The sequence below is a fragment of the Sodiomyces alcalophilus genome (assembly GCF_042370955.1).
Source record: "Sodiomyces alcalophilus JCM 7366 unplaced genomic scaffold ACRALscaffold_2, whole genome shotgun sequence".
Taxonomy (NCBI): Eukaryota; Fungi; Ascomycota; class Sordariomycetes; order Glomerellales; family Plectosphaerellaceae; genus Sodiomyces; species Sodiomyces alcalophilus.
The window spans coordinates 3320448-3341645 of NW_027263533.1; the positions used below are offsets into that span (position 1 = coordinate 3320448).

The 21198-nt window shown below is 54.6% G+C and overlaps 7 protein-coding genes across 7 annotated transcripts; 6 read left to right on the forward strand and 1 right to left on the reverse strand.

Annotated features, from left to right (window-relative positions):
- The first annotated feature begins 2303 nt into the window (after window positions 1-2303).
- ACRALDRAFT_1061512 (uncharacterized protein) lies at window positions 2304-2893 on the forward strand. The gene has a single exon (XM_071016442.1). The coding sequence runs from the start codon at window positions 2676-2678 to the stop codon at window positions 2874-2876; it is 201 nt and encodes a 66-aa protein (XP_070877333.1). The 5' UTR covers window positions 2304-2675; the 3' UTR covers window positions 2877-2893.
- A 21-nt stretch (window positions 2894-2914) lies between these two features.
- Window positions 2915-4788, forward strand: ACRALDRAFT_1030062 (uncharacterized protein; the record flags this gene model as incomplete). Its single annotated transcript, XM_071014886.1, has 4 exons — window positions 2915-3680; window positions 3828-3903; window positions 3987-4245; window positions 4348-4788. 4 exons carry the CDS (start codon window positions 2915-2917, stop codon window positions 4786-4788), a joined length of 1542 nt encoding a protein of 513 aa, XP_070877334.1.
- Window positions 4789-6093: 1305 nt separating this feature from the next.
- Window positions 6094-7835, reverse strand: ACRALDRAFT_2040534 (uncharacterized protein; the record flags this gene model as incomplete). Its single annotated transcript, XM_071021057.1, has 3 exons — window positions 6094-6355; window positions 6489-6967; window positions 7077-7835. The coding sequence occupies 3 exons, from the start codon at window positions 7833-7835 to the stop codon at window positions 6094-6096; spliced, it is 1500 nt and encodes a 499-aa protein (XP_070877335.1).
- Window positions 7836-8344: 509 nt separating this feature from the next.
- Window positions 8345-10392, forward strand: ACRALDRAFT_1048138 (uncharacterized protein). The gene is made up of 3 exons (XM_071015538.1): window positions 8345-8564; window positions 8643-9592; window positions 9689-10392. The coding sequence occupies exons 1-3, from the start codon at window positions 8453-8455 to the stop codon at window positions 10067-10069; spliced, it is 1443 nt and encodes a 480-aa protein (XP_070877336.1). The 5' UTR covers window positions 8345-8452; the 3' UTR covers window positions 10070-10392.
- A 392-nt stretch (window positions 10393-10784) lies between these two features.
- ACRALDRAFT_1061517 (uncharacterized protein) lies at window positions 10785-14265 on the forward strand. Its single transcript, XM_071016443.1, has 5 exons — window positions 10785-11421; window positions 11514-12664; window positions 12728-12846; window positions 12948-13182; window positions 13259-14265. The coding sequence occupies exons 1-5, from the start codon at window positions 11173-11175 to the stop codon at window positions 13956-13958; spliced, it is 2454 nt and encodes an 817-aa protein (XP_070877337.1). The 5' UTR covers window positions 10785-11172; the 3' UTR covers window positions 13959-14265.
- Window positions 14266-14889: 624 nt separating this feature from the next.
- ACRALDRAFT_1080204 (uncharacterized protein) lies at window positions 14890-17108 on the forward strand. The gene is made up of 2 exons (XM_071018987.1): window positions 14890-15302; window positions 15433-17108. Exons 1-2 carry the CDS (start codon window positions 15122-15124, stop codon window positions 16407-16409), a joined length of 1158 nt encoding a protein of 385 aa, XP_070877338.1. The 5' UTR covers window positions 14890-15121; the 3' UTR covers window positions 16410-17108.
- Window positions 17109-18498: 1390 nt separating this feature from the next.
- Window positions 18499-20498, forward strand: ACRALDRAFT_2040538 (uncharacterized protein; the record flags this gene model as incomplete). The annotated part of the gene is made up of 4 exons (XM_071021058.1): window positions 18499-19362; window positions 19479-19535; window positions 19630-19887; window positions 19986-20498. 4 exons carry the CDS (start codon window positions 18499-18501, stop codon window positions 20496-20498), a joined length of 1692 nt encoding a protein of 563 aa, XP_070877339.1.
- Window positions 20499-21198: the final 700 nt, after the last annotated feature.

The following is a 21198-nucleotide window of genomic DNA, read 5'->3' on the forward strand; positions in this document are numbered from 1 at the left end:
TTCCCCTTCAAGTACGAGTATTTCTATTCTATCGACATACCATTGCCTAAATCTTCGAACTAGATTATTTAACTCGATCCTTCCGGCAGATCAGGATACCTACCTAGTCACGCTGTACACGGGATATTTCATAGGTACTCAGCCCCGCCCCCTCCGTTAGCATTCGAAATCCTCTCACTGTTAGGTAGTCTGTTACACACACCCACGTTAGGTACCTAGTAGGTACCTAGGTAAGCCAGAGTTTCACGGTCTAATACATAGGTACCATGTTCCATTTTCTTCATTTTTGGGATCGCTGCCGAGAAGAAGATGACCCCTGCCAGAACCTCTCCTCGGCGCTCATTACATCATATCGCGGTCTTCTCGTGATGGTCTCTGTGAGACAGTTTGCGTGGCTTACTCTATCGCTCTCCGTCGTGCCTAGGTAGGTAAGTCGCTGGCTTGGATTTTGGGTACCTTGAAACATAAGTACAGGTGAAGTGATTCGTAGGTACCTACCCAGTGTATAGGTACCTAATAAGGTACGAATAGGTAGCTACGTCCCCTCACCAGCCCGCAAAGGAACTTTTAACCCAACCTGTTTAATCACCACCCTAGTAGATTTCCCTTCTTCCTCTTCCCTCCTTGTTTTTTCCATCACCGGATCCCCACCAGCAAATCATCACTACACGACTTGCTTTTTAACACCGTCACACCCGCGACTTCACCTCTCGACTCGTCTCGTCAGCGATCCAGTACCACCATCCTCTGAGCGACCCGCGCTTGCCAAGGCAGCCTCGCACCTACTACCGCCGCTTCAACTGGTTTCGATTGATACCAGGTGGTCAAATCAAAAGACAGACCTCACCTGCTGGAATCTCATTTGCTCTACTTCTGTAGCAACCCGTTCGACTCCTCTATTCATTTTATTCCTAGTACGACGACGCCCCGGGTCCAAGAACAGCAGAGCGACACCCGAATCCTACCTCGCATTCGCATCTTGCGCGCAAAGTTCAGTGTCTTATCTGTCCGGCATACGCCCCCCCGGAACCGGCTCGATTCGACTCGACGACGCAACTGGAGTAAGCGCGAATCTCCGAATCTCTGGAGGGAAAAACAGAGAGAATCATCGCATCCTGGAGACCTAGAGGGACAGCAACTAAGAAGGGCGCCCGAAATCTTTGGCGACGAGCACTGGGACGGAAACAGATCGCCGCTGGGTATCTTGATTGACCTTATTAACTGCAGAGTACCACGAGATACGTTGCGCCACGAGTACTGAAACAGCGCATCATCGCCCTGTCGACTTCGTCTCAAAGATTTTCCATCGCAAGCTGCCCTACTCCATCCGTTTCCATCTCTCCCGACATTCGCCACAACTCGGCAACTCTTGTTCGTGAGCCCTCAACTGTCGCGCCCTCGTCTCCTGCTCCGTAACGGCGTTCCCGACAATCCCGACAAAGACTTAAGTCAACGACATCGAGCTTACGCGCTTCTATATTATTAAGTGTGGACGCCCTGGTTGTGATTGCGACGGTCTAAGGGCCAGTTTTGATACCCGCAGGCGGAGCGAAGAAGACGGATACAACAGCATCGACGGGTGAAGATATTGGACCTTTCCGTCACAATGGCTGGTGAGCAGGAACAGCCTGCTGAAACTGGCGCTCAGAAGCCTCTTTCAGCTGTCGCCCAGGAAGAGCCCGTCGCCACCGCGACGAGTTCAACGAACGGCAGCTCGGTTCCTAAGAAGAAGAAGAAGGAGGTGCTCAAACCTATTATCACCACAGAGAATGCGCAGTAAGTTGACCTTTTTTTTATTGTTTCTGTCTTCTTCCCAGGTTGTTTTCATTTTCAAAGCCCCCCTTTTCCCTGCACGTCGATGCGTTGCGCTGTCTGCGCCTTGGTTCCAAGGAAGAGACGGGAAAGTTGCCCCTCTTCTCTGCCCTTCGCGCCATTTACCTGGCTGCGACGGCGGGGCACGTTCGCAACGCGATGTAGCGCTCGGTTCGGAGAGTGCTCTGCGCACAGTACCGGGCTTTGGGTATTACACCGTCGATACGGCCTCTACGACCGGGTTTGCCCACGCCGGGAACGCTGCACGATGTACAGAGGGACGCAGCAATTGTTCCAGCATAGGTACTGTTGTCAAGCGGCATGTGGAGATGAGAGTCGAAGAGGAGGTGCAAATTTTCCTTTTTTTCTTTTTCCTTTTCTTTTCCCCGTTCTTTTTTTTCCCTTTCTTTCCCGCCCACTCCTAGTCCCAAGTCCGCAGCTGCACACGTCCCTGTCCTGTCCAACCCGGCTGCGTGTTGTAGGACCCCCGTCGGCAGCGTCGTCCTCACTCCCAGCATACGTGAGTTCCAATTCGAGCCAGTCGCTTTCAACAACAGTCTTGGCTTCTCCCTTCCACCGCCACCCCCGCCACACACGCACCAATCTCCCTCCACAATAGACGCTGTCGATTCCCCCCGCCCACTGCTTTGGGCACCGCTTTTGTGTGTCCCTCAACCGCATGCCTCTCACCGACACCGGTTTTTCTTGCATTGGATTCGGCTTCATGCCATTTTCGGTTCTGTCTTCATTTATCTCCCTCCCATCTCCTTCATATTCGGTTCATTTGCTTCCTCGACAAACTCGCGCTCGGCGCGCAATGTGGCAAAGATGAGCTTTCTCAAGTCAAGGTTCTGTCGCCCGAAATGTCGCCCCTATCGCGTCTGGACTTGCGACAGTCGTGTCTAGCGACTGCTCAGACCAGTCGTCTTGCCCTCAACCCCCTCGACTGCCCATCATTCGCTCACCCTCCCCATCGCCTTTCCCCCACCCAGTCTGCTTCTCTTAGGCGCTTAGCGCGCCATCATCTCCGCCCGCTCTGCCGTTGTCTTGCGACTACAAGCTGACCAGCCTGTCGTCTTTCAGGGCCCACCAACTGTCTGCCATGGCATCACCCTCGTCCCAATCGTCGGGGGATGATATCAACGAGAACACAGCCGACGAGGAGGATTCAGAAGATTACTGCAAGGGAGGCTATCACCCGGTGCAAATCGGCGAGAAGTTCAAAGATGGGAAATACACTGTTGTGCGTAAGCTTGGATGGGGTCACTTCTCGACTGTCTGGCTGTCGCGAGATAATACAACCAACAAGCACGTCGCTCTCAAGGTCGTTCGCTCGGCCGCCCACTACACCGAAACCGCCGTCGACGAGATCAAGCTGCTCAACAGGATCGTCCAGGCCAACCCCGACCACGCAGGCCGCAAGCACGTTGTCAGTCTCCTCGACTCCTTCGAGCACAAGGGTCCCAACGGAACGCATGTCTGCATGGTCTTCGAAGTGCTCGGCGAGAATCTCCTCGGTCTCATTAAGAAGTGGAACCATAGGGGCATTCCCATGCCCCTCGTTAAGCAGATCACAAAACAGGTCCTCCTCGGTCTCGACTATCTTCACAGGGAATGTGGTATCATCCACACCGACTTGAAGCCCGAGAATGTGCTTATCGAGATTGGCGATGTCGAGCAGATCGTCAAGAAGGTAGTTAAGAATGACCCGAACGACAAGGATAATAACCGCAACGGTCGCCGCAGGAGAAGAACCCTCATCACAGGCAGCCAGCCGTTACCTTCTCCGCTGAACGCGTCGTTCAATCATAACAACATCTTTCCGCCTTCCAGTTCGCATAATAGCCTGGGACAAATACTGCATGAAGGTATGTGTGGCAGAACTTTCTCGAGCTAAAAGCAGAGTTGGTCCTCAGTGGGGTCGTACCAACCCAACTCGACAACTCGCGAACTCGCGAAACAAGTTCCGTTGCCCACCACAAGATGCCGAGGAATCTGACTGTTTATTCGTGTAGCCACCAAGACATCGAAAGAGGGAGCATCCCCCAAGAGGGACAAGAGCAACGAGCAGAGTCAGAGGGAAAAAACGGCGTAAGTTCTCTTCCACACCCTTGCTCTCAAGTTTTCGTTTCCCTCAGCATGTCGCGTTAATAACATGATTCTCGGTTATACAGTGACATCATCGCGAAAGAAGTTTCTGGTATTTCCCTCGACAAGTCCAGCAACTCTCCGGCCAGCTCCAGCGAGAAGCGCAAGGCAGACGAACTCTATGCTTCCGACATTATCAGCGTAAAAATCGCTGATCTGGGTAACGCCTGCTGGGTGAATCATCACTTTACCAACGACATCCAGACGCGGCAGTACCGCTCCCCCGAAGTCATCCTCGGCGCAAAATGGGGTGCCAGCACCGATGTGTGGAGCATGGCCGCGATGGTGAGAACAACCCTATATCCCGGACCGCGCTCTTGGCTTCACCCCTTTTCAAGTAAGGGAAGTCTTGTTTGGATTCGTCGACTAACTCTTTTGTCAAATCAGGTCTTCGAGCTCATTACTGGTGATTACCTTTTCGATCCGCAATCCGGAACAAAGTACGGCAAAGACGACGACCACATCGCCCAGATAATCGAGCTTCTCGGCCCGTTCCCGAAGTCCTTGTGCCTCTCTGGGAAGTGGTCTCAGGAGATATTCAACCGGAAGGGCGATTTGCGTAATATACACCGGCTGCGTCACTGGGCCTTGCCTGACGTCCTCAGGGAGAAGTACCACTTCAAGGAGGCCGAGGCGCGGCAGATTGCTGATTTCCTAACTCCCATGCTCGAGCTTGTTCCTGACAGGCGAGCCAATGCCGGCGGCATGGCAGGGCACGACTGGCTCCGCGATACCCCAGGCATGCGGGGAGTCAAGATCCCCGGCCTCGAGGTCGCGGGGCGAGGCGAGGGCATCGAGGGGTGGGCACACGAAGTGAGGAAACGATAAAGCCTGGCTGTTCGCAACCTCCCGTGGTACAAAAGACAATAAAAAATGGAAAGAACGGATGTGCGCGGCCCAGGCGACGAGCCATGGAGCATCTGGGGATGTTCGCCATGTTGTCATCTGCCATTCCTGCGTTTATTATTTCAGCGCCCATTACCTACTATGTCCTTACCGGCCATTGATTCGTCTTCATTTTTGATTTCCAAATAGTATCTGCGCATGCAAAGAACACGGGGTCATTGCGATGCCGCTTCTCCTGTTGGCAAGAGGGAAGGAGGGGAACCGGATCATGCGTCACAGTGACCGAAATCATCCCATTTTCTTATTTTCTTTGCTGCTACGCCCCGGCACAGCATAAGCATAGCGTGTCACTGCAGAGAATCACGCCTCGCAACCCATAAGACCAGCGGCACATGAATTCAGGGTCTTCAGGATGGGGCGGGGAGGGATATCGCAACTCGATGAGGGAAGACTTTTTTGTTTGTTATTGTTGTTGCCGACTTCTCAAGAAAAGATAGATAGACATCTTGACACATTGATATCTTCAAAAGCACGCTGCACATTGAGGATGTGGCCGTGGGGCCCCTGGGGAAGGGAGGATCGAGGGAGGAGGGGAGGGTTAGTGAAAGTGGAAACTCGAAGCGTTTAGCAAAATGTCCAACAATGCCTGATGGCTACCTTGTTGCTGTGTGTCTTGCTTGCATGGCTGACGATTCTAGCTTCGAGGATAACTGGACGGAGGAATATAAGGGGTGGTTGGTTGCTGTTGGCCGGTTGGATGCATCAAGTGAACTTCTTTTGCACGACGTTTGGTCTAATGAGCTACAGCCTGGCGGTGAGATTGACCACCCGAAGATTGGTTATGTGTGGGTGTGGTGACCCCAGGGTTCTCTCTGTGATCACGATTCCTGTTCTTTTCTCGCGAAGAGTAGGGCATGAATTGCACCTCGGCTGGCTTATGGACTGTCCAATTGCCCAGTACACGTGGTCCTCTCTAGCGAGGCCCATCCCAAGGCCGGGCATGGTCTCCCTTCCTCTCTATCGCCCCTGTTTTACAGACGAATTCGCAAAACCTCACCCTCCAACCCTCATTCCTTGAGAGATCGATTCCAGGCCAAGAAGAGAAAAAGCAAAGGAGAAGACTCCCCAACGCCGCCAACCAGCCGCGAATACCATTAACAAAAAACCCCTAGCAAAAGGGACACAAAAAAGAAAGGAATGAACAATGCCCTATGGTCGTGTTTCTTGACCTGACTATGCAGCCTCCTTGTCGAGTTCGCGGTCGACGTAAAAACGCTGAGGGCGATTCTAGCGCTTCTTCGCTTTGTACGTCATCTTGCGGAAAGCCTCGGCGCCGGCGGCACCAATGGGACGGTGGTCGGGGGCGTTCGACGGGTTGAAAGTGCTCACGGGTGCGACGGTGTAACTCATCGGCAAGCCAGCGGGCCGCGCGCGCTTGTTGTTCGCATTGTTGGCGAGGATGCGTTCGCGCTCCGCCTCGCGGATGCTGAGGGAAGGTCGCTCGGTAAGAGTGTAGGCGCTGCCTTGACGCTGCGATGCTTGGTGGGCTCTACACAAGAACGTTAGATACGACTCGACCATTGCAATCTTTTGTGGATAGGAGTCGGAGATCGGAGCACAGGGGCGAGGGAAAGAAGAGGGCAAAGGATGAACATTGGGGGGACAGGAAAAGTAGTTCGTACTCATAGTCGAATTCGCGCGTCTCGATTCGGCGCTTTCTGTAGTCGTCGGTGCGGTTCAGGAGCGGTCGACTCCACTGGCCCAGCAGGCGCTCGGCCATGCGCTTGATGCCAAGTTCGGGCCGCTTGGACCGCGTATAGAATAGAATAACTTTGCCGATACCGGAACTCATGAGAGTCTCTTTCTCGATGGGAAGGGCGAGGAGGGCGGTGAGAAGGTCGCGCTGGACATTGTAGGCAGGCATGGTGCCATCGTTTAGTGGCTCCAGGAAGAATTTTACGTTCTGCAGGACGTTGTTCTCGGGGTCCAGGACGGCATGCTGAACAGAGGTGCGGTTCAGAAGGGCCACCACTTCGGGCAGTAGCTTCAGCTTGTGGGTGGCAGGGCGACCGGCCTCATGGGAAGCGGCGTCATCCTGGCAGGCATTCTCCATGCGAACCTTTAGGTCGGCGATGTATTCGTCAATCTCGTCTTCCAGGTCCTGTGGGAACAACGTAGGGATCAAGTCAGCAAGACGGAACATGGTTTTCAGTGCGTCTCTCTGGTTCCAGTGACGTGATTGGGCTTTGGCTGCTCAGTAGTCGTCTTACCTCCTCATTCTTCCTCTTTCTCCGCTTTACAGGCTTCTTGAACGCAGCGTCCAGCGCCCGTTCCAGAGCCCGTCGCCTACGCTCGTCAGGAGTGAGGTTTTCTTCCTCTTCAGGTTCGGGAGACTTCCTCTGCGAGCGGGCTCGTGGCTCCCCGGTGCGTCGTCGCCTCTGCGACGATCTTCCTTCCTCAAAATCACCGTCTTCGATGGGAGCTTCCTCCTCCTCGCGCTGCCGCTTCTTCTCCCGCCGACCTTCCTTGGGCTTTCTGACAGTTTCGCCTTCGGGGCGCTTGCGTCTGGCCGCTTTGAGTGTCTTGGCTACATCTTCGTCGACAGCCACTGGTCGGTCTTCGATGTCTGCGGTCTCCGGGTCGTAGTCTTCGAACTGGTTCTCGTCGATTTCAGAGAGGACATCGGATTCTTGGTCCGAAAGGTCGTCTGCAGGTTCGGCGATATTGTCGTCGGCAGGTTGGGCGACGGTGTCGTCGGCAGGTTCGGCGATATTCTCATCGGAGGGTGCGGCGATATCGTCGTCGGCAGGTTCAGCGATATTGTCGTCGGCAGGTTGGGCGACGGTGTCGTCGGCAGGTTGGGCGACGGTGTCGTCGGCAGGTTCGGCGATATTCTCATCGGAGGGTGCGGCGATATCGTCGTCGGCAGGTTCAGCGATATTGTCGTCGGCTTGCGGGAGATCTTCGATTTTGAGAGCGTCTTGCTCTGCAGGTGCCGGCGATCCGACAGGAGAGTTGTTGTCGGACATGGTGAACGGAGCACTCAAACTCAGATTTGTGAGATGCTTCGCTGGTACAGGTTCTGTTAAAAACTGATGGTAAATTCCCGGGTTGAGAAGGTGATGGAGAGAGTAATGGAAAAAAAGTAGAATGTGATGATTGTGAGGAAGAAGGCAGAATAACCTGCCACTAGAGGTTAGCCCTGGAGGTTCCAGAGGCAAGGCAAAACAAAAAGTCGCCTGGGATGAAGTTTGGAAGGATACGAGCTAGTTGAACGAGAGTGTGTATTGCTAGGTACCTAGGTACACTGCAGTTCAAAAATTCATGACTAAACATGAAGGAACTTAGAGCCCAAAGGTCTTGCCGCCGGAGAAACTACGGATGGCGACTTCCAGGTACCTACGTAGCGTGGGTCGGCTTTTGGCTGGAACAAGCCGGTTGCCTCAGGTACATCCGCGATTGTTTACTTCGCACTTCGCCGCATCTCAAATTCCAGCTTCTCCAACAATTGTAAAAAACCACCCCCCCTCCCCAATACCAGAGTCATCAGCAAAAGGAGTTCATTCGCTTATTATGTCCTTTTCCTTTGGCGCTTTTTTCGACCACGATCATTTTTCCTCTTCTTCCTAAATCGGCGCATATCATCATGGAGCGTCGGACATATGAAGGCCCCATGGAATGGGAATATCACGACGGCGGACCGCTGGATGCGACGAGCCCATTTTCACAAGTGGCCAAAGGCCACGCTTCTTCGAATGGTAAGTCTACCTACAAAGCGGCCAAAACTTTTCTGGTTGTGATGTTCGCTCGCCCGACTGACTAGAGCTCTGAAATAGTTTTTAGTACCCCGAGCAAATTCGGCTCCAGGCCAAACCCGTTCGCCAACAGCCCCTCCAAAACACTTCCCCGTCCACCACAAACATCATCTTTCTCCCCGCGCATCCAGTCGGGTAACCCTGCGCCTCCATTTCGAAACCCGGCGTTTACAACACCGCGCAAACCTTTTGACGAGAGCGTCTTCTCGGAGGCCGAGAGCAGCCCAGCTTTGACGGAAACGCCGGACCTGCACAACGATACACCTGATGCGGATCGATTGAACGACATGGCTCTGGCAACCATCACTCCGTCCAGGGTGGACAAGAACCTGCGCTATGGGAAGTCGATTGCTCATCCAAAACGGTACCAGTCCGGCAAGGGAGAAATTCCCCGCGGAAGCCGCGACTACGGGGCCCTCCGGAAGCGAAAGCGGCACAATAATGACCGAGATGTGGGCAGCGTACGCTACCACTCCTCCCGGGACGACGACTCCGAGTCGGAATCCGATGCTGGTGGTGTCGAAGGCGTCCCTCGCCCGAGTCAGCGCCGTTCCAGGATGAAGAATCGAGCCGCAGCGAAGGGATGGTTCGACACCTTCGTGGAGACGATCAACCAGAATCCCAACATGCCCGACAACCTCTCCAAGTGGATCGCTCTTCTCATCAACATGTTTGTCATCGCCGTCTTCGTCTACTTTGGGTGGTCGCTTGTATCCACGGTGAGGAGCGACATCAACAACGCCAACGAAGCTGCGCGGAGGGAAATCGTCACCAGGGCGCTCGAGTGCAACGATCAGTACATTCTCAACGAGTGCGCGAAGAAGGACCGGCCAGCGCTCAAAGCCATGTGCGACGAGTGGGATGAGTGCCGGATCCAAGATCCAGAATCCATCATGGTGGTTAAAAACACGGCCAAACAGGTGGCCGAGGTGATCAACGAGTTTGCCGGCACAATGACAATGCAGGCTTGGGTAAGCCGATGAGGATTTCTTTTTACTATTGCTCTCAGATGTCCTTCCTTTTAGCGGTTTCATAATTGAACCAAGTACTTACAATTATCCTCGCAGGCATTCTTCTTCGGGCTGCTTCTGCTCTGCCTCGCCATGAACACCCTCAGCGGTGGCATATCCGCCGGAACAGGTACCAAGACGACGAATCCCATTCCTTCAAAGTCGGCACCCGAAGCTGGGGCCCCTCAACCTTCTGGCTTCCCCGGAGATGCGTCGCAGGCCTATATGTGGGTGCCGCTTCAGACCCCCCGGCGCCGGCAGCGGGTGGATTTGGATTTCGACGACGACGCGACAGACACGGATGGGGCATCATCGCCACAACCGCGGAAGGCGATTCTACCTGCTCCTCCCCAGACACCGTCGAGGAGACAGTCTCCTAGTAAGGGCGATCGGGTGCGAAGCCCCATCAAATTGGGACGCACGCCTAGGGGACATTGAAGTTGTACATTTTTTTATATCCCCTGTTTTCCCTATTATTATTATTATTATTATTTCCGTTTGTTTGTGTCATGGCATGGGAACTAGACGGCGGTGGCCGGTAAATGGGTTCAACAGCTTTTGGTGCTTGGAAATGGGGTTGGTGGCCTAGAATTGCTTGATCCGTGAATATTCACACTACGAATACGAAGTACTTGGGAGCTTCCGATAAGGGTGAATCGGATGCTGGTCGGTCGGTCGTGGAACCATATTGAGCCAGATATCATCCTCCCCCCAGGACTTCAATTGCACACGAGAATGATCATGGCGGCAACTGACGCGTGTGTTCGTGTGCCGATTACATCCTTCGACTCGACTTGATTGTTATTCGCGGCTTCGCTGCGCCAATTATACATTAGGTAATCATGTCACCTGTCGGTGATGTCATTTAGGGTTGATACAAGTCGAATTGGCATCCCAGGTACCAATACAGATCTGCAATCGCCAACGTTTGTGAAGCGCTCTTATATTTACTTCGTAAGCATTTGGTTCTCCACATCCTTTCCACGTACCAGTTATCAGGTCGACTGTTACAGTGGGGGGCAAGAAGTATTTGAACACGACTATGTACCCAGCCATACATTTTCTAGTGTCATGGCACATAGTCGTGTTTAAATACTTATTGCCAGGCGCTGTACCTCGTGTAGTCGTACATCGCAGCTCTGAACATCTCTGAGGATTTTCCCTTCACCCACATTCTGTCTCTCATTGTCTCCTGAATTTAACTATAGGCGCCGAGGAACTCGTGTCTCAAGGCCCAACCTTTAGAAGTCGTTTGATATTTCCACAGTACACAAGCTTCTCGAGCACATCTCTTCTGTTCGGCCTATCCTCCTCGGAGAGTCTTGTCCCAGCGCACGTCTCTTTACCAGCGTCGTTGGAATCTCCGCAAATGCTCCTCCTCGACAGCGAATGATAGCGGCCCTGAATCTGGGAGCCGCCGCTAACTGGTGTGGCAACAACGGTCATTCCACTCACTTCCTGCATCACGCGACACAACACCTAACATCCCGTTCATCCCCGTCCGCCGCTTGCCCAACCTGAAGCGCATGCCATCCTCGAGCATGGACGTAGCTCCGCGCGACTCGACGTCGTCTGCGGTTCGTCCTGCTGCCCGGACGGCTTCTCAGTCGCAGGCTCACTCGGCCGCCTCAGGCTCTACGAGCACCGGATCACCGTCAGTGGCGTCGGTGGCGTCCTCGGCAGCGGCGACTACTGGCGCTACTGCACAAAGCCCGACATCTAAACGGCGACGAGGATTGGGTGTTGTCACACCAAACGCGTGCACCGAGTGCAGGAAAAAGCGAGCAAAGGTATCTTCCTACACGTCGGAACCGAGACTCGTGGATGTTGTGAAAAGCACGGCTTTGGAGGATATTTAATTGACGTTCGTGTGAGATAATAGTGCGATGGCCAGAAACCGTGCGGTCGTTGTAGGTCTCAGAAAGACGTGCGATGTATCTACGAAGTACCCGTCCGCCAATCCAAAGATGAACTTCGAACCGAGCTTGGGCAACTGCGCCAGCGTCAACGAGCTAGCAATCAAGTGTTCAATGCGCTCGCACAGTCTGATGCATGGGAGGAGATTCTGCGGCGCCTACGCGGCGGCCAATCCGTTGACTCGATATCGGAATGGCTCGACGCGACCCTACCCTCTGGCGGTGGTGCCATGCCCTCCTTCGCCGCGGCCGGTGCCGGTGCCTCGCCCATGGGGCACGTCGCCAGATTCACAACTGCGGCGTCTGCGCGGCCTCCCATTGCCACCATGGGCCTCGGGGCAACGGCCGTGGCCACCCTGGATCCCATGCATGCTCAACAATCTGGGATTCCGCCGCAGAATATGAATCAGACCGGCGCCTGGCATTTTCCCACGACCGCCACGAGGGACACCTGTCAGGGCGACCCGATGAACTGGAGCATTGATCTGAACAGGCCGCCTCAGGGCCGGGTTGGGTTCTGGGGCAACGCGCTGAACACAGACCAGAGCGATGGCACCTACCGAGGGCTCGACCAGGTGCTGGGGTTATCCAGCGGGATCCAGACTACAACCACCCCGACCACCTGGACAAGCATTACGACCGATGCCTTCCTGGTCCAACACTTGCTAGCCCTATATTTCTGTTGGGAATACCCTGCCTTTGCCTCCCTGAGCAAGGAGCATTTTCTCCAGGACTTCCAAGAAGGCAGGCCCCGTTTCTGCTCCTCGATGCTCGTGAATGCCCTTCTCGCGCTGGGCTGCCGCTTTTCGACCAAGCCGAGCACTCGCACCGACCCAAACGACCCGTACACTTCGGGCGACCCCTTCTTCAAGGAATGCCAAAACCTCTTGTACCTGGAGGAAGATCACCACTCTCTCACCACCATCCAGGCGCTGGGCATCATGTCTATCCGGGAAGCCAGCTGCGGGCGGGATGCCGAGAGTTGGCATTATGCGGGCCAGAGCATTCGCCTCGCAATTGAAATGGGGCTCCACCAGGTCCAAACGGACGGAACGGCCGACGAGGACGAGCTTGCCGTCCGGGCGGCGACCTTCTGGGGGGCATTCGCCCTGGACCAGTGAGTTCTTCCTCGCCAGCTGGACCACGCGTACCCTTTGCTTCCTCGCTGACGATCCCTTAGTGCCTGGTCTCTTGCCACCGGGTCCTTGCCCCAGTCCTCCTGCTTTCCTCACCTACCTCCGAAACCTGCCGTTATTGGCGACATCGAAGCATCTTTGTGGATACCTTACACCGACGACGGTACGTGCGGTAATGACAAACCTCATTTGTTTCCTCCCCGAATTTCGTGGCCGTTTTCAACAGGTGAATGGCGATCATTCTTACACACAGCTTCCCCGTAGGTGCACCCCTGCAGCGCTCCGCCGAACAGCCATCGAACGTGCGGTCGGTGTATAGGTGTTTTTGCGAGCTCAGCGAACTCGTCCATCAGTCCCTCTATGTTCTTCATTCTCCATGGAGGCCTTTGACGAGCCGTGACCTCCTGAACATCTACACGCAATATCTCAACTGGTACGACCAGATACCTGAAGTGCTCAGACTGGGCCACAACTTTACTCCGGCCGTCCTCTTCACACAGTAGGTGTGAGCCCGTTCTTCAACCGCCGCCACGCTGCTCTCCAAGGGATAGGGAGGCTGACAATGATACCGCCAGCATGTATTATCATTTCGCCATTTTGCTCATGTTCCGCCCTCTGATCAAACTGAGAATCATCGGGTCCAAAGTATTGCCACGGGATGTGTGTTTCCAAGCGGCAGACGCAATACAAGGGTTACTGAGGTCGCACGCACAGCTGTATACTCTCCGGCGGACGCCATCGTTCGTCCCCTATTTCGTGTTGACATCCTCCATCATGCACCTGGCCCTGGGCGCGTCGGCTAGATCATCTCAAAAGGGCCCAGGAGGCTTGTCGGAACCATCGGCCGGGGGAAAGCAAGCAGTGGACCCCCGGGTGGCCAAGGCCATCAGGCAAGGAGTGGATGATTTGAAGGAAATGTCGCCCTGTCATTATTTTGCCGAGCAGGCTCTCAACATTCTCCGGTACCTTGCGCGTTCGTGGAATATTGACGTGGATATGGGAGACGAACCGAGCCCTCCCGACAAGCACAAGGGTAAGGCTGGGCTTTACACCTCGAGCCTCAACTTCTTTGCCCCCAACGTCCGCGAAGAGGATTTTCTGTGCGCCAGGGGACAGGACGGGACGGGCCAACGGGCGGCTGAGAGCGACGCACAACGTGTTGCCGAGACGGCGGGCACGATGGAAAACCCGATCTTCTGGCCCTTCCCAATGCAAGGGCGGCCCATTCTGCCGAGCGGTCCAGAGCTGGCGGAAGCCGGATTCGAGGTGATATGAGACGCTGACGGTGTCATTCTCGTCTTTATTCTCGCCAAATGGTCGGCACGGTCCATGAGAACCAAACTGGTATGGCACGAGGGAGAAGCAGAAATCCCGGTACGTTTGAAGCTAGGTTTGGTATTTCTTCCTTTTATTTCAGAGATGACGTTGGCCGTCTTCTCGTTATCGCGAGGCGCCTGGACGAGGAGACTGGACTGGAGTTGTGGGACCAAAAGTACTGCAATCTGTGATACCATCTCTATAAGGTATAGTGGGTAATCATTAATGACGAGTAGTTTCTTAGCCATCTATGCGCGTTACCTACCTACCTAGTACTCATCACTTTTGCTTACTCACTGTACCTACCATGTAGGTACTGTTTCAAGTTTCAACACTCGTTTCATTGTGATCAAGGCGTCAGTTACAGGGCGTCGTTAGGTCAGCCGTCGGTTCCCTTAAAAATGAGAAGAAAAGAAGTCCGCGTCCTATGGATTGCGGTGAGTTGGAAAACGCTCGGGCAGAGAGAGGGCCTTAAATAAGAAATGGGAGTGAAAGAGGGAGGAAGGGAGCGGTAACAAGCGGTGCATACGAAATAAACGTTTGGATTCCATGCTGTACATCATCGTCTGGCCTGCGCGATGCGATATCACACCGATGATTCTGCTAACCAGCCAGCCTTCTTCTTATCTTATCCAATCCCGTTGTGCATGTGGACTAGCCGAGGTACATCTAGGTACCTCGGTGGGGCGGTATGGTCACACTGCTATCCGTGCATGCGTTTGTACTCGGTACCTATTTCCAACGCCGTCTTGCGCGTCCTCAGGCTGTCCCAGCCGACCGTTGAGCTAGAGAATGTAAGTACTCGGTACTTTAAGGAACGCGGGACGCTCGATATGGCATGCGCTCGTTTGGCGTCTCGTCCGTAAACTACCCAACCTTACCTGTCGTTCCTTCTTGCCATCGCGACCAGAACCTACCTCATCCCTTCGCAGGTCATCACGTCTCTACCAACATCTTATTCCTTCGACCGCTATTGAAATGTATAATCTTTCTTAATCTGTTTTAACTACGTGTCCCAGCCGCCACATACATTCGTTGATGCAGTTTCATTCCTGTGATCGATCTCTGTCGCAATAACCGCCTCCATCTCAGCCAACTCCTTCACTCCGTCGTCTTCTGCCATGCCAACGTCAGCAGAAATACCGACCAAGGCCGTCCGTCCACCAAGAGCCTCTGCTGTGGGAAGCATCCTCTCCATGCCTACACGATGGCTTCAATCCTACGACGAGTTTATCGCCAAGAACGCGAGCCAGGTGTCGCAAATCGAGTCCGGTTTGCGATCTCTCACCTACGTCATTCCCGGTATTTCCTCCCCTCCAGGGAATCCTCCCCGCCTATGAGGCGAGCATCTGGTTTTTGGTTATACGAAGCTGCTGGAGCCACGTTATTCCAAAGCCATGACAAGCGTCTTGCTGACCTTTGCTTGATACAGGTCGCTTCCGCGATGCCGAGATGGCATCCGAAACCATCCACTCGAGCGTGCAACTACTGTCTCTCTACCACGATACTCTACTCATGCGAGCCCTCTCCCGCCTCCCCATATCAAGAATACCATCACCTCATAGCCGATACACCAAGTTCTGGACCCAACGCAACCCGATGTACCGTAGGATAGCGTTGCTCTTGCAGATGGTCACGTACACCCAGCTCTTGTGCGAAATGGCGGCCAAGAGGAAGGGTGGGGAGCGGCAGCGGTGGCGTGTTGTCGTCTTGCTTGAGGCCATCAAGGCCTTGTGCCGGCTACTTCTGCTACGCATCACTCGATCGCGACCCCTCGTTACGCCCGTACTCCCCGAGCGTGAACCGGTTCCCGAAGAGCCGGACGAGAATGCCGATGCGGAGCTGAAGGAGCTGATGGGCGTTACATCGGACGAGACTGCGGCTGACGCTGATGCTGACGCCCTCAAACCTTACGAAAAGGAGTGGCCTATGCCTCGAACAGGCATGAGCCTCCCATCATTGCCAAAGCCTGGCGATATTAGCGGCTATCTGCTGAACAAGGTATTGACGGCCGATGACATTAAGCCGGCTCCCAAGCTCCTGAACCAGGCCCAGGGATCGGCGCAGGTGGCCGAGATGCTTCATATTCTGGCGCCGTTGGCGTACGCTATCGCTCTCGCCCGTTCCAAGGACAAGCACTCCTGGACCCCGTGGCTCGTGGGGTTGAGCGTCGAGTATATGGCGCGTCAGCTGCGAGTTCGCGACTTCAGGACGACACCGCTGGAAAGGGAGGAATGGAACAAGAGGGGCTGGGCGATGGGTTGGTGGGCGATGCGCGGGGCATTCTACGACAGTGTCACCAAAGGGTTCGTCCAGAAGCTCCGATCTCGGATGCCCAGCCTCGTGGGGGGCATTCTTGAAGATTATGAGTACCTGTGGGAAAATTACTACTTCAGTACCAGCGCGTAAAATACACCAGCAGCTACCCTCCAAACCATGCCACCTTTTCGCCAGAAGGCCCTTGGAGACATCATCCACCTTAGGTCGCTGCGCAGCTGAGTGTCTTGGACACAGTCCCAACGAAGCCGAGTAGAAAACTGGTCAACCTGTATCCGTAGCCCATGTGCCCAGCGGTTCCGGTCGATCTTGGCGGCAGCCTGCTTCATACATCAATGGCTTCTGCCCAATGCGCCGAGTAGCAGCTGGATGACATGGTTCAAGCATGAGCCTGGTTTACTGCCATCTTTGAAAGTACGAATTGGCAAGTTGGGACAGGCGATTTTCACTCTCCCGCTGCAGTAGGATCGGAACATATGCATACAAAGTAGCGTGTTCTGGGAGGAAAACTGGTCTGTCTCAGGCCTGGCGCGAAGACCGAAAAACAAAAAGCAAAAAGCGGAAGCATTGCCTCAGGCACACGATTAGTTCGATTCCCACAGCCAGCGTACTCTGAGCCTCGATGCTATGCGATACTTTGTCCGTTCAAGGTCGACATCAATCACAGCTAGTATGGTCAAATCCCTGATTGTCGTTTATATGGTTGCCACGGATGTGCGGAATATAATCACTGTCAGGCGACCATGGCCCCCGTTTCTAGGACAAGCATCCGCCACCCGCCTAAGCTATTTGCTATGGTCGCCGATCATATCCTTGATGATTAAGATTACTGATGTTAGTCCCGTATATGGGGACTTCTTCCCCTCGTCGGGCTCGTCGGGCTGTGTGGGCTGGGCCATCCCCCTTGCTTGTTTCTTCAACGCCAAGACCGCAGTCGATCTTGATTGACGAGGGCACCTGCAGCTGAGCTGGGTCATGCTTATTATTACATTGGTCTTGAGCCCACTGCCTGCCGAATTGGGGGGGACGACGTCAATGTCGGCTACGAAAAAGGGAAATGTTGCGCCCTATTGAGCGAAGCCCCTGCTACTTACGTCTCTAGACCGTTGCCCTTTTTCGTTGGTGGGCTATAGAATGATGCAAGCTTGGGGCGGCGTTCAGGACTACTCTTCACGCAGCCCGTCGCGATCTACATGTTGTTGGTTCAGAACGCTGACTACATATCCACTTACTAAGGATTATGAAGCATCCAACGCGATCTCATTCTGAACCTCATGGATCTTCAGAGACCATTCATGATCGACGAGGCTGCGTCGGGCAGCCAGAGCACAGGTGAAACCATGGAGAAGGGGAACGAGCTGACCCCGTTGGCCAAGATCCGAGGCCATCCTGTTTCAGCTGCTATCCAATCTGTCGCTAGTGGGGGAGGAAAAAGAAAGCATTCTCACCCACATCCAGTCCCCAGTCTGAGACATTCGCAAATCCGCAGATACTAGCCGCGGTTGTGTTAGGTTAGACATGCAGCAGATTTTAACCTGCCCTGTGCGGCTTTATTGGTTGAAGGATAGGACTGCACTCGGGCTATAGTCGTCCCTTGATCCATGCTCCCAGCGATCTGTCTCGCCTCGGCCAGCTCAATGGACCGGCCCCGTAGATCTGGGGACGAGATGACGGATCCACTGTCATCTTGGGGGGGTCGACCAGCCTCCGCGACACTTTCCGAATTCCGCGTCCACTCCGGATTGTCGCGTTTCTTTTTCTGCCATGGTGATTCTCCAGGAACTCAAGACAGTAGTGGCGTGACCTTGGCCTGCGAGTGGTCATCGCCGTCACGACGAAGGTCCGGTCCAGGTGCTGCTGACAGGGATGATCCGCGGAGATTTTCGGCCCTGGATCGTAGCGGTTAACAATCCATACCAACATGCCAACATACCAGCGCGCCTCCGAGACTCTCGTGGGGGCGCTATTTCCCATCTACCTATTATGATCAGCCTGCAGCGGTGGGAGGCGGTGCGGGTATCGTTCCTCAACGACTGGGCTGTGGTCCCCTACCCCATCCCGCACCGAATTCGCTGGGGACGGACGCTCGAATCCGAGTTCATAGCCTGGCAGTGTCCGCCTCGAGCGAGGACCATCTCGGCCTTTTCTCCTTCTGCCGCTCTCCATCATCCCGCATATTGCCCACTTGCGTGCGTCACTTACTTCGAATGCCCTTTCAGACATGAGCCTGACGGCACAGCCCGCACACGGTCGTCATTTTGAGCACGGTAGGTTTGGCAATCCTCCGCGGCCCCATCATGCTCTCTATGTTCCGCAACACCCTTGGCTCAACGTATCGGCATCTCTTGTCAGTGGCCCTTCCACGACTCCCATGCTCGGGCGTCAAGCGGCGGACGTGGACGCTTCGTCCCTACCGGGCCTTCCACAGCCCTCTGACTGGATCGACGCACCTTTGCCCGATGCACCAGCAGACCCTGTCCAGAGTGGACATCTCCTAGGGCAGGATGGGGAGCATGGTATGGACGTTGAGACAGAGCTCCTCGCCGCAAAACAGCCATGGCCCGGTGCAGCCGATTCCGCTTCGGCATATCCACGGACAACGCAGCCACCTCCCAGTCTGATAGTCGACCCCAGCCAGCTCTCGACACCCGACCTGACTCGGCCAAAGGAGACCACTATCAGACTCTACGGAAATGTGGCAGACCGTCTGCGCAACATGAAAGAAGACGACAGTCGGCGTGTGCAGTGTGCCGATGGCGGAGCCCAACAGTCTTTGGAGAGGGGGCCCCAACCGACACGGATATTCGGTTCCATATGTATCTGCGCCGACGACAGAGCTAAAGGTCCTTCCATGGGATGGAGCTTCGACTACTTCGGGCTATCTAAGGATGGGAAGCAACAGGGCTACGGGGACGGCGTCGGATGGAGGGGCCAAGAACCGGAAGCCACTCCGTCGCCGAATCAACGGCCTCCCGCCGAGGTATCGTTTATTTGTCAGTTGTGTAGCCTCCGGTGGACGGGGTCCATATATCCGGACAGGATGTGGCGAGTGGGCTCGGAAGAGGAGCGCAACAGACGCCTACTTGTTAGTAACAGCCTATGATGAGCATGGCTTGCGCGACCCCCTTCCTCCTTTTCTTTTCTTCCTTTTGCCCATCGTGCCGACCCCTGACGTTACTGACGATCGCCACATGCGTGTAGCGTGCGCCTTGCGATTTACAGAGGGACCCGGATTTTTCGCGACCCGACTTTTACCAGGTAAATAGGCAGTCCTGTGTTTTCTACATCTCCCCTTTTTTTGCTGGTGTGCTTTTGGTTCCATGACGACTGATCGTCGCTGTGCGGCCCCTAGTTTCGATGGTATCTGAAGCATGAACACGAACCCCTGGATCCCTGCGTTAGGGAAGTCTGCAGACAAAGTGAGCCGAAGAACTCCCACCCGGAGATGAAGCGTTTGTATGGTAAGGGCGAGGACGGGAAGTTCAAGCACTGCTGTCCGCCTGGCCAGCTCGGAGACCCCAACGTGAGGGTTCATGATTTTCTCCGGGGCTTCTACTTTTGTCCTTTCGACAACTGTCCAAATGTCTACCATACGATGCCCGGAATTTCGGTACGCTCTCAACTCCCTCCTAATCCCCTGTGCTTCGGGATTGTGTCCAGGCCAAAGGCTGATTTTTATTTTTATTTTGTGTTTTCGTTTCCTTTCAGGAGCACCTTTTCCAGACTGGTAAACACTACGCATACCTCCAGGCCCTCAAGGAATGGGTTTGCGCGCGCAAGGATTTGTCCTGGGCCGACCGCACCATTTGCTCGCGCCTCACCAAGATGTTCAACAACGTCGACAGCGCGGGGAAGACCACAATCATGTGCCAGTGGTTTACCCCTGACCAGGTTCTCACCCCAGCCGACCCCTCGCAGCATTGGAGGTGGATGGAGCGTCTCGACCGCGAGACAAAGCCGAAAAAGGACAGGAGATCGAAGGCTTCTTCCGCCGGGCCAGCTCGGGGCCGCTCGGGACGCGGAGCGGCATGGACTGCCCACGAAATGTATGGGCCACAGCATCAAGGCCAGTTCCAGGGCCATCACTATCAGCCTCCGTACCAACAGCAACAATACCAACCTCAATACCACCAATATCAAGGGTCGTTCCAACCACGGAACGAACAGCAGCAGCAGCCGCTGCCACAGCTGTACCAGTCTTCTCACTACCCTCATCAATAACTCCCGCTCCGAGAGCAGCAGCCTCCTAGCAAGAACAACCGCATCAATACCACGGCCGCCCATAGCCAACAATCTCACTCAACCTTAGCAATACATCACACGGCGCATTGGCGAGGACTTGGACGAGTGGGTGCGTGTCCAACCAGGCGGACGGCGCGACTCGGATACGAGAGTCGGTCATGGCCAGACATGCACCTAATCAGCTAGCCACAGACACTGTCCGGGGAACGGGGAGTGGGGTGAGGCAGATTCTTCCCATATTCGACTCACTCGTCTCGGATGAGTTCTGTCGACGACACTCTTGCCACCGTAGAAGCTTTCACTCGTCTTCTTCCTTTTCCCGTCCTTATATTTCTTCCTCCGGAACATCGTGGCCGAGTCCTTTTTTTGTGCCTCTTATTTACCGGAGGCCCTTAAACTATATCCCGTCCGCTCCGACGTGCGGCACGGAGCCCTATACCCTCGCACCAGTACCATCCACCCAGCCGCTTTACCCGACGATTCAAGACCCGGCCCAAGGCCCTACGTCTCCCCGTTTGGTAGCATAGTGGTTGGCTCGTTGGTTTTACATAAAAAAAAAAAAGCTCTGAACTGATTTCAGGATTGAGATAGAAAACTCCCGACGACATCGAAATGGAAATGAAATAAGCGAGGTCAGTCACTGTGCTAGGAAAAGACGGAGGGAAGGGCGGGATAGTAG